Here is a 12,112-nt window from a genome sequence, read left to right as displayed (position 1 = left end):
CCGCTTTTTTGGGTTCCGTACCTCAAAAGGAAAAAACAGAACCCTTATTGGGAGCGTGCATGACTGTCACGCAACCTAGTGTCCGCAATTCTAGGGGAAAACGTCAATTCACTACATCTTATAAAACTACTCCAAAACTAAAAACTACTGAACGGATTTTCATACGACTTTCATCTATCAATAGAGTGATTCTTGAGGAAGGCTTAAGTATATAACTTGGTAAGGTTTTGTGTAAATTGTTTGAAATATAATGATGTTGTCGGAAAAAATCACGCTGGCTAGGAGCTTTAATCGAAAGCGCTGCCTAATCCGTTTGAGCTATAACAACACAATGTATGGTGGGGTTGTTTCTCATTCATAGGTCTACAAAAAAGTCCGCGATGTGAAATGTCTATCTTTTAAGGATAACTTACTATATCCATTCTTAACTTCTAGAAAAAGATCACGTAATATGTGGCATTTGCAAAGCTATTTACATGGATACATTATTAACAATTATCAAAATAAATACGTTAGTTATATTAAGCATTTCATACAGATTACAATGGTCCCTTACACCATACAATTTAAATGAATATTTCAGGAGTAATCGTAAATCAAAGTTTCATTTCGAGCCATATAATTGTACGAAATGTTAAAGACGCTATCCGCAGTTAGTTCAAATTTTTACCACCTTACGCGCTGGGATCGCTTTACTTACCCCCACCACGCACTTCGCACGGTCCCAATAGGATCACACGATCACAAGGTCACAGGGGGTACCGTTTTATAGGATTTTCATTTCATCATCAGGTCTGATGGTAAATAAGAATGGCTGATACATAATAGTACATTACGATACAAGTGCGAAAAATAGGAAATTCGAAACGAGTGGCGATAAATTAAAACATGACCGAAGGGAGTGTTTTAAATCGACACGAGTTGCGAATTACCTATTCGCACATGTATCGTACAAAGTTTTACAGTACATATGGCCCTTTTAAATGTTCGACACAGTAACGTAATATGCTAATGTTCGCACTAGTGCGGTAAAGTAGCACCATATGTACTGTAAATTAAATAGTATTGTGAGTACTCGTGGCAGATGAATGCCAGCATTTTGCAGGTGCTCAATGCTGAGCCCATCATGACCCGGCGACTTCCCCCTCTTCATACATTTAATCGCCACCTGTACATCGTTGGGCTGATTTACAGACCTACCTAATGGCGATGCCACTTTACAATGGTCCTTAAATAGGTTGGCAATGTCAACGGGTGAGCACAGACCTTCGACGCTGACAGGAGACACTCGGCTTGCGGTTCATACGATTTGTTTCCTTCCAGAATTGTTTAAAGTTCTAACCCAAATGGTGTGTAGCAACTAGCAAGTATGTCCATTTTAATTTGCTGTTGGTTTTTTTGGCACGTTTGGCATATAGGTACGTGGCGCGGATTTTTTTGTAGTCGTTTTTTAGTTATATTACGTTCAAATTTGCAGAGAGTCGTGGATTGTGAGAGAAAACTTTGTAGCTACAGTAAATTTACTGCCATCTTTCGACACATGATTAAAACTTTTAGAACACCATTTGACTTTGAAATAAAAATTTCATCGAAATCGTTAGAGCCGTTTCCGAGATCACCGAAATATATATATATAAATATACAAGAATTGCTCGTTTAAAGGTATAAGATATATATTTCGGTGATCTCGGAAACGGCTCTAACGATTTCGATGAAATTTTCTATATGGAGGTTTTCGGGGGCGTAAAATCGATCTAGCTAGGTCTTATCTCAGGAAAAACGCGCATTTTTGAGTTTTTATATGTTTTTTATTTCACCATCTACCATCTGTTAATTTTTTCCGTACTAGCATACCTGCTGCAAAGAGTGCCAAGTAAAAGAATAAGGATCAAAGTCAAATTAAATTATGAATCAGGGTATATGATTAGTACCGTAGTTGCTAGAGTAGACTCTTTTGTCTTTATGGGAGAACTTGCTATCTTTGCTTGCTATGCCTTATAGGTACTGAATTCGTCGCTAGATGGCACTGTACCATGCGCAAACTAGCGAATGATGTGTCGACACAAAAGACAGTAGTCTTAGATTGATCGGAAATTACAACTAGAGTTCCGAAAGACTTCTGGTCTTCATCATCAGTTATTTTTGACATGGTATACTTACGTAGCAGTACGTGTGTTGCCTATAAGGTCTTTGCACAGATTTTTGTTAAATTGATGCGTTCATCGTACATACGTATAATATTTTAACTATTATACTGAAAAATAATATTTTGACTATAATACTGAGAAAAATATACCGGTTATTACCACCAATTCCAGGATTAGTCCGGTTTCCTAACGATGTTTTTCGTCACCGAACGTGGAGGCATCTTAAGGTATGAAGGGATAATAAGCAGGGTGTGTCAAAAGAAAATCCAACTTTCATTCAAGTATTTAATATAAAAATAACTAGCGCAATAAAACAAAATTGCCTTTAAAACTAATCAAGTAATCGTAATGATTAGAAAACTTACTTTGGAATTTCAACAGACTTTCTCTAAAGTGAACTAGATTAAAATGTTGCTTATTATATATTATAAACTAACTCAAAAAATTTAAAGCTGGTGAAAACTAAGTGGGTAGACTAAATTAACACGCAGCTTTTGACTGATCGTCCATAAAATATTTTTACATATTAGTAAATGCATACGAATACATATATTTTACGTGGAATTATTCAAGCACCACTAACCTGTGTTACCACTCCCTTAAAATATAAGTTGTCTCGTATTTATTAAATTAAATAATAAAACGGGAGATGAGAAAGTAAACTATAGTTATTTGTTTTACAAGAGGGCAAAGTTGTTTCTTAATAGCTCATGCTAATATTGATACCCGAGCAAGCGAAAGATTCCAACGACGAGCATAGGGAGTGGTTCGAGAAGTGGAACCTTGAGCGTTGCGAGGGTTTCAAGGCACGAGGGTTAAACAAACTTTGCCTCCGCCTAAAACACTAACTATGAAATACCAAAAAAATCAAACCAAATCAAAATCCAAATGAACGTTACAAAAAAATTATCATTTAAAAGTCAATTCTACCAGCTAACATAAGGAAACAACTCAAAATTTGCATCTGATTACTTTGCTCCACATGTGGATAAAATGCAACTTTCTCATAAGTTTTTGAACAATCGATATGGCCTTTACCAGTTGGTGTGGTGAAAAGTAAATGAACCCGTACTATGGTCCACGTTAGCCTGAACGCCATGTTATCGTGAACCTTGTCGGAATGCACGAAGAATATTGCGCTGGAGTCGCGCCCGCGCGCGTCAGCTGACGTTTTTCACGGTTAAGGGTTGACTGATTTAGTAAACCTTATTGCAAAGACGTAAGATTCATTACATGATTTCATTATGATTCATTACATAAGGTTCATTACATCATTCAGTTTTTTTTACTAGAATTTGACGTTGGATACTGTTCTACCCGTAAAGATTTTTAATTGGGATATTGTAGAACATGAGATCAAAAATTAAAATCTCATCAAATCTATTAAAACCCCTTTTAAACTACATTTATTTCTAAGAGTTCAAGTCCCGCTTCAGTAGTAAGAATGATGTGTGAAAACGTAAGAGTTTAATATTCAATATATTATTCTATAGGTACCATTTATAACCCATAATTCACAGTGTTGTGTTTTATTTGTTCAATACACCCTAATTAAAAACAAAAAACGATAATGTAAAATTAATGCAATATTTTGACCAAACTTTGCATCGAAAAATAAAAATAGCGTTAGTTTACATTAGTGTTAGTAAGTTTATTTTTAGAAGCTTTAAAAATATTGTATTATTAGACGAAGGACGTATCGGTGTATTGGGAATTTGATATTTATATCATACATAAATTATATGTGTTATTATAGGGGTTTCCTTTAAAGAATATATTTATACAGACTGTTTTAGTTATGTTTGCCCATATGAGCATACTCGGGGCGGGGCCTAGTCGAGGCCGACGTCGTCGTCCGTCGGCGGCTTCGGCCCCGCGCCCGGCCCGCCCGCGCCCGCGCCCGCGCCCGGCCCGCCCGCGCCCGCGCCCGCGCCACCGAAGCCTGCGGAACACCATTTGTTATACTATAAAATATCTATAATCAGGGTGACATGAGAATGCAGCAGAATTTGCGGCATGAAGAATATAAGAAGGGAACTTTATAAAGCCACCAGTGAAATGCTGTCAAAGAAGATTCTATAAAGATTAATCTAAAACTTGAAAAAGAATAAAGATATACTAAGAATTAAGGATTTTTTAATAGGTGATATTAGTATTAAGTACCATATGCTTTGAAGCGAGTTGCTGGGTGAAAAATGATTTTAATCCTTTTTATTTTCTAACTTAGCACAAACTAAATAAGGTTCATACATATTATAATCGCGCCACCCAAATGGGCATTTGGAATATTGACTTTATGATAATGATAATAAATCATATGTGAATCACTAAAAATAAAACGAATTGTAACAATTTATGATTAAAGTAAATAAAAATAAAACCTCGCTTTGCTTGTGGTTCAACCTAGGAATCCATTGCTAGCTCGACTTTCGCGCTCCCAGAAGGACAACTTTATCATAAAACTAGCTTCTGCCCGCGAGTTTATCTGAGTGGAATGATGACTATGATTGTCAAAAACTAATTAAGTCCGCCATTTGTACCTTCATGTATTGTGCAATAAAGATTAAATAAATAAATAAATATATCCTTCCCGGGGCCTAAATCAGTTCAGCAGTTTAAGTGTGAAGAGGTAACAGAAACAGTTATTTTTGCATCTATTATATTAGTAGGCATTATTCGTCAGTACGTACCGCAAGCAACACTCGAATAGACCCTGTTTTGCAGCTTTTGAATGGCGGTGGCCACCTAGAGGTTGTTCTGGTGACAAAGTTGGCCGGGTTGAACGCGTCTTGTAACTGTTGGAATGCTCCTGACATTATTCGACAATACGTACCATCAGCAGTGCTCAAGAACTTGCTCTGCAGCTTCTCAATAGCGGTGGCCACCTTGGGGTTGTTCTGGTGACGAAAAAGTGTCGTCCACACTTCTTCTAATGCCATTGCTACTGGGTTCAGAAATGATTTAGTACGTACAGTCAAGTGTAAAAATATGGGTGTACACATCTTACTCAAAAATATGTCCCATATCTTATTCCAGTGTAATAAGAGCGTAGTACCATATTTATGAGACGATTCTTTCGATAAATATTTTTGCACTTGACTGTACCACCAGCAGCGCTCGAGAAGAACTTGCTCCGCAGCTTCTCAATAGCGGTGGCAACCTTACGGTTGTTCTGGTGACGAAGTTGCATAGGTTGGCCGACACCTTCTAATGCCATTGCTACCGAGTTCAGAAATGATTTAGTATATGTACCACCAGCAGCGCTCGAGACGAACTTGCTCTGCAGCTTCTCAATGGCGGTGGTCACCTTGGGGTTGTTTTGGTGACGAAATTGGCCGGGTTGGACGACACTTCTTCTAACGCCATTGCTACTGGGTTCAGAAATGATTTAGTACGTACCACCAGCAGCGCTCGAGAAGAACTTGCTGTGCAGCTTCTCAATACCAGTGGCCACCTTAGGGTTGTTCTGGTGACGAAGTTGGCCGGGATGGACGACACTTCTAACGCCATTGCTACTGGGTTCAGAAATTATTTATCACGTACCACCAGCAGCGCTCGAGAAGAACTTGCTCTGCAGCTTCTCAATGGCGGCGGCCACCTTAGGGTTGTTCTGGTACTTCACGAAGTTGGCCGGGTTGGACGATACGTCTTGGAAGGCCATTGCTACGTCTGGGTCCTGGAATTAATTGAAGATGACGATGACGTTTGCGTAATGTTGACCGATTATGTGGCTTTTGCGAGTGCAGCCCTACGGTCGGTGATGCAGATGGTCACATCACTATAGCGTGGCTTGGATTGATAGATGAGCATCCCGCCATTGCGGCATCGTATTAATGTAGCTGAAGCTATGTTTGACTTCCAAATCATAATTTTTTTTTATACTACGTCGGTGATAACAAGCATACGGCCCGCCTGATGGCAACCCCCCTTCGTTGAGCTCTGGCAACCTTACCTTATTTCGTGGTAAAACTTCCGTGTTTAATGTATTAAATTCTCTATTTGATCGTGATTGGATAGTGATTGGTGCATTTAGTTTAACAGATGGTGTACCATCATTTTTCTTAATTTGTAGTTTAAACAAGATCTCTAAGAAGGTTTTGTGTCATTTTTGCATAACAAAATTTAAATAAAATGTAATTTTGTTTTTGGCTACATTTTTCCAAAATCTGTAAAGGTCAGTTAAAAAGTTAAGGAAGTTCTCCTAAGGCCATATTGGTGTAGGAGCACAGAAGGCCTACCGCGAACCACGTTCGACGCGTTACCTCTCTGTCGCACTTGTAAATTCGTACGTAAGTGTGACAGGGAGGCAACACGTCGAACGTGGCACGGTAGGTCCTCAGGATTCGTGAGCCGCCCTCAGTTACAAAATCCACTTCGTATAATAATTAAGGTTAAGAAGGACGCTAAGCAGGCAGAATTTCTAACGGTGACCCGCCGTTTCGTATCTGTACACTACAACAACCTAAACCAATGAGGTACTGACCTGAATGAGCGCCATAATCTCGGGATCGCTGATGAGACTGGCGATGTCGGGCATGCCGCCGCCGCCGCCGCGGGGCATGCCGCCCGGGAAGCCGCCCGCGCCGGGGAAGCCGCCCGCGCCCGGGAAGCCGCCCGCGCCGGGGAAGCCGCCCGCGCCGGGGAAGCCGCCCGCGCCGGGGAAGCCGCCCGGGAAGCCCGGCGCGTCGGCCTGCGCCTGCGCGGCGCGCGCGCGCGCTTCTTGCGCCTTGCGAGCGCGGCGTAGCTTGTCTTGGTGCTGGAAGGATGAAAGCATTCCAATACGTGGGGAATAAATAATGTATTACACTGGTCAACAGTGGTTTTGTTGCCTTTGATATGATTGATTTCCGATGTATTTATGCTCGCAATTTATGATAGTTATCAATGATTTTGGAAGATTTGCTCTACTTTTTTAAATCAAAATATATGATATAAAATACGCTAAAATCATAAAACACTAGAGCACATTCAATACTATTATGAATATATTCGTAAACTGTACACTTGAAAATATAGAAATTCGCAGAGATACCCAGGAGGGCAACAAAAAAAAATGTTTTTTGGAGAGCTGTGTTATATATGTCGTGGCCAGATCATAGAATGTAATCATTCCATGAAATGCCATTTGAGAATTGATCACTTCATGATATAGTTAGTTTAGTACGCTAAGTTTGACTTTCACATGATGAGGCCAACCGATCATTTCATGAAATTATGGCCACGCCATGAAATGATCAATTTTAAGGCCAATCTGGCCATGACATATTAATATATGACTTGACGCAAATGAAGAATAATGTAAAACTATACGTCAAAACAACATATTGAGATGCATTATTTCATAAACAAACTGTTACAAACAATTTTCTGTTTCTATAGGATATCATACACTACAAAAATTACATTTAAATTATTATTATTATTATTATTTTTCAAAATGGTGGATCCATTGGTGTTCGCGAGGTCTACAGTTCACAAAGCCGAAGTAAAGCCAAGGTAAAAGTTGAAGTGATCTAATCACGCAAGTACCTCCTTCTTCCTGCGTTACACAGTGAGCTCGTGCTGGCGCAATTTCTCGCCGTTAATCTTGACTTCTTGGAACCACTCCTTAGTTTGGTCGTCGTAGTAGATCACCACCTCTAGTGGTGATTAGTATACGTGTTAGGATACAAACCTCCTTCTCCTCCTTCCTGCGCTGCATGGTGAGCTTGTGCTGACGCAGTTTCTCGGCGTTAGGCTTGACTTCTTGCAGCCACTCGTTAGTTTGGTCGTCGTAGTCGATCTTCAGCGACTCGCACAGGTCGTGAGATGCCTCTTCGAAATTGCCCAGCAACCTGTAATGATTTTCAGCATAATAATTTTAAAGCACTCATACAGAAGTATAACATTATTGTAAGATTTTTTAAAGCAACTAGTGAAAACTTTAGGTTTTTATTTTTAGAAACACTTTGGTTGTTTTTAATGTCTTTGTGAAAAATGCATACATTTTTTGGCCGCCATAGACGTCAACTGACGCGCGCGGTTACAATCCAATATCAACCTTAGTGCATTCCGACAAGGTTCATGAGGTGCGTCATCATACGCGTGGCGTTCAAAGAGTTAACATGAAATACTAACCTATACGCTCTCCCGCGGAATTTGTACGCGGCAGCACTGTCGCAGTTAAGTTCCAGAGCTTGTGTGCAGTCTTTGATACACGCGTTCGGTTTGTTCAGTTTTAGATACACCTGTGACCAACATTAAATTATTATGATCAAAAATATTAAATAGAGCTTAGAAATAAATTAAAAGTGGAAAGATTTACTGTCATAGGTGGGACTTGAACTCACGATCACTGGCTCGCTAGCCGAGTGCTCTTTCATCTGAGCTACCAAGACGCTTTCCAATACAGCAATTATCTTCACCATATTATGGGTCTTTAGGCACCCCTAGCGACATCTATTAGAGTAAGAGGGTTACAATTCTTAAACGGCATATTGGAAATTCACCAGCAATGATGCGCTATCCTATACTAAATTAATTTTGTACCAAGCAGAAACATCTGCGAAGAATACTATTAAGCTTTGAAATATATTAAAAATGAAAAAAAAACTTTCTGTGTTTTGTGTCAGATGGTAGAGCACTGGGCTAGCGATCCAGGGGTCATGGGTTCAAGTCCCACCCAAGACAGTAAATTTTTCCATTTGTATTTTATTTCTAAGCTCAATAATTTTCGCAGACTTTTCTTTTTGCAGACACAGAGCGAACATACGCGCGAGGCAATTTCATCACGCACAAAACGGCCAGTGTAGACATTATGTGCGGCCTCGGCCGTTTTGTGCGTGAGGAAATTGTCTCGCGCGTATGCTCGCTCAGTGTGGACCCGGATATTTAATTATAATTCATCCTTAAATCGACAGAAAACACGAAAGGTCGTCAGCTCAACAGTCTTTGACGAAAGAAAGGTCAAAATTGTCAAATTACGGGTTAATTAATGAACGGAATTTTAAGATGAGTTAGTGCTAAATATTGTAGCCAATTTCACAGCTAGTAGATGGTACTGCAGGTTTCATGATAACATGATTGTAACAGGTTACCATTATCTACATTCAACAATACTTTGCACTTGTTTACGCGCTTTTTTATCTTCCATTATCTATTACGCGAGATTTTAAAAGCCAGGGATACACTAGGGGACAAATGTCTGGCGAACTGTCGCCAGCGACGTCGGGTGAAGTGGCGCTACGCTGCCGCACTTCGCTCGACATGTCTGGCAACAGCGCGTGACATGTCGCCAGTGTGTGTCATAAATTGTGCGATATCCCTGGATAATTAATTTGACATTACGTAATAATTAATTCTTTGCCTATTTGTATTAATTCACTGACAATTATCTAAGTCAATCCAACATTCATGTATATAAATGACTAAATTGACTTAATTTTATCTAATAGATTTAAGATTAGATCCTATGCATATAATACTGCTATGCCTATACAGGGTCCATGTGGAACTACCCAGACTTCATAATTTCTATGATACCATGGTTGCAAGCGATATTGCTCAAATTAGCTTCTTATCTTATCTTATCTTATCTTCATTGAACTAAAAAAGAAAGTGTTTAAGGATTCTTTAATTTACCTGTCCTCTCTTAGCGAAGAGCAAGGCACTCTGTGGGTTCAGCTGTATAGCCTCAGTGTACAACTTGATGGCTTCCTCAAAGTTCTGCTCCGAGAACGCCTTCATGGCTGCGGACCTCTTCTCGTCCGATTGATCCCTTTCCTCGTCTGTGGTCTCCTTTGACTGGTCGCCCATGACTTGAGAATCGTCTAAGACATCAGGTTCTATGACACCTAAAGTTGAACAAATAGTAAAACCAAAATTTAAAGATGGTGCTCTATACACTGCTTTACAATCAAATAAAGCGAAATCGAAGGTAATTTTGAACATTTGCAAGAATATTAAGGCTCAACCTAAACTTAATTATATTCCTACTATAAAGTCAATACGGGTACGTGTGTGGCTGGCCTTCACTTTGTAGCTTATTTACGCATTGATGGCTATTGAGAGTTCATACATTTGCCACTAATGTAAGTAGCATGTAACAAATGTACAAACTCACACTAAACACTAGTCCATGTGTAAATAAGTCCCAATGTGAAGGCCAGCTGCATTTACCCATGTTTACCTATATTTATATTGTATAGATTTAATGATTAGTAAAAGAAACCTAAGCTTCTTCATACTTTTTATAATGAAAATGATACATTTGTTTATCTGTAATATGGTTCTAGTGATTGTAAGGTCAGTAAATTACAGCTCAAAAGTTATAAGCCACCTAAAACCACATTTGCAGCTCTGAACTTCCTAAAACTAGAGATTCTTCCCAAAAGATTACAGAACCCAGCTAGGGTATCAGTTTAGATTATTTTTCTGCCTTAAACTTATTGTTAATGGCCAGTCACTTATGTTATAAACATGCAATTAAAAATTATCCTTATCAAACAATCAACCAATATGTGTTGTAAATAATTATTCACATTAATTATAAACTTACCTTCCATATCCAGCTCAACATCTGACTCAGGTTCCGACTCCTCATCGGAAGAAGGTATCTTTTCAGCATTATTATTTGATGGAGGAGCACTGTAAGTTAAATCATAGCTATAGAAATTAAGTAAAAAATTAAAGATCAATATTAGGCAAGTTTAACCCTTAACCTGTATAAATGTGGTATGTTGCCACTCATTATGATGTTAATGTTGACATTAGTGCACAGACAGATGTCAGATTTTTCAAGGCTCTAGTACAGGGGTCGGCAAACTTTTGAGAAGAGCCAACCATATTAGTTTTAGGGCCAAAGAGCCGCAAATGTAGTTTTCAGTTGTCTAAGAACTCTAAATAGTTTTGGTTGCTTGAAGAGCCACAATCAGACCTCCAAAGAGCTGCGTTTTGCCGACCCCTACTCTAGAAACAGAGAACATCCTCTATCCATGTGGCAGTACACAATAGTTGCTACTGCAATTAAATAATGGCAAAGTGTAGCACTAGACAAAGTCGGATGGAAACTTCTGGAGAAGGCTTTTATCCAGAAGGCCTCTACAGATTACAGGATAAAAATAAACGAAATTTAAACTTTTCAAAACTATAGTCTGTAGATAGTTAAAGCTTATTAAATATTTTTTCTATCTGATCATAACCTAGACAAACAAATTTGTATGCAATCATTATACAACTAAACAAATAAAACATTATTAAGAAATAAAGAATTTTGTATTTTGTATTGTATATTTTTGTAAAACAACTGCAAATGTTTATTCTTCACAACATTCCACCTAAAAGATGATCCCTGTTGGATATTGACCCAATGACTACGTAAATACTCGGTCGCTGGCGCACTTAACAAGCCTTCTCATGTCTACATAACATACATAACTCCTATTTATTTCCGCCTTCACAGGATGCTGCACAATGAAAATCATTAAAAAAAACATACCTATCTCCAGATGCTGTAAACGTTTTAGCACCAAAATTCGCCGCGGGTATTGTGCCACCAAGCGAAGTAATGTAATCCTTAAAGAATGCTATTTTAGGGTGGTTCAAGATCTGAGGCTGGCTTTTACAAATTTCTATGAACATCTTCAGCTGTCCCAGCTGTTCCTCGTTGAAAGGACAACTCATCTTGAATCCTGTGAGTTACCGGCGAAACCACGAAAAGTATTCTGCGATGTAATGCACCTGTCAGAACGAATTTACTTTTACAAATAGTTGTAATGCAAAGAAATTATCAAGAATCTACTTCTGACTGGGAATAAGAGACAACTTACGCTTAAGATGCGAAATAAACAAATTGGTTATTGGTATTCTAATGTACCTATCTAAATTGACGCAAGAAACTCTTGTTTGCGGATCGCAGAAAATTCCAGTGACCGGCGCAGACAAGACAAACAAAACCTGCTACAGATAAAGTACTCCTATATTCCGTC

General features: G+C 38.9%; 1 protein-coding gene across 1 annotated transcript; it reads right to left on the bottom strand.

Moving 5' to 3' along the window:
* Window positions 1-2,418: 2,418 nt before the first annotated feature.
* On the bottom strand, window positions 2,419-12,112 carry LOC133515365 (hsc70-interacting protein-like). The gene is made up of 9 exons (XM_061847894.1): window positions 11,954-12,112; window positions 11,623-11,864; window positions 10,684-10,772; window positions 9,768-9,979; window positions 8,265-8,374; window positions 7,822-7,981; window positions 6,631-6,903; window positions 5,711-5,823; window positions 2,419-4,076 (listed from the first exon to the last, which is right to left on the bottom strand). The coding sequence occupies exons 2-9, from the start codon at window positions 11,805-11,807 to the stop codon at window positions 3,980-3,982; spliced, it is 1,239 nt and encodes a 412-aa protein (XP_061703878.1). The 5' UTR covers window positions 11,808-11,864; window positions 11,954-12,112; the 3' UTR covers window positions 2,419-3,979.

Source organism: Cydia pomonella, chromosome 2, assembly GCF_033807575.1.
Source record: "Cydia pomonella isolate Wapato2018A chromosome 2, ilCydPomo1, whole genome shotgun sequence".
Classification (NCBI taxonomy): Eukaryota; Metazoa; Arthropoda; class Insecta; order Lepidoptera; family Tortricidae; genus Cydia; species Cydia pomonella.
This window is presented reverse-complemented; position numbering and strand designations above follow the sequence as displayed.

What these genes read in the sequence shown, in the direction of transcription:
- LOC133515365 (XM_061847894.1), bottom strand. Translation starts at nt 11,807, where the DNA reads ATGAGTTGTCCTTTCAACGAGGAACAGCTGGGACAGCTGAAGATGTTC. An exon ending in AGATTATGGCGCTCATTCAG is followed by an intron (nt 5,824 to 6,630) that starts GTCAGTACCTCA and finishes AATTAATTCCAG; the next exon opens with GACCCAGACGTAGCAATGGC. An exon ending in GAGAAGCTGCAGAGCAAGTT is followed by an intron (nt 4,077 to 5,710) that starts CTTCTCGAGCGC and finishes CTTCGGTGGCGC; the next exon opens with GGGCGCGGGCGCGGGCGGGC.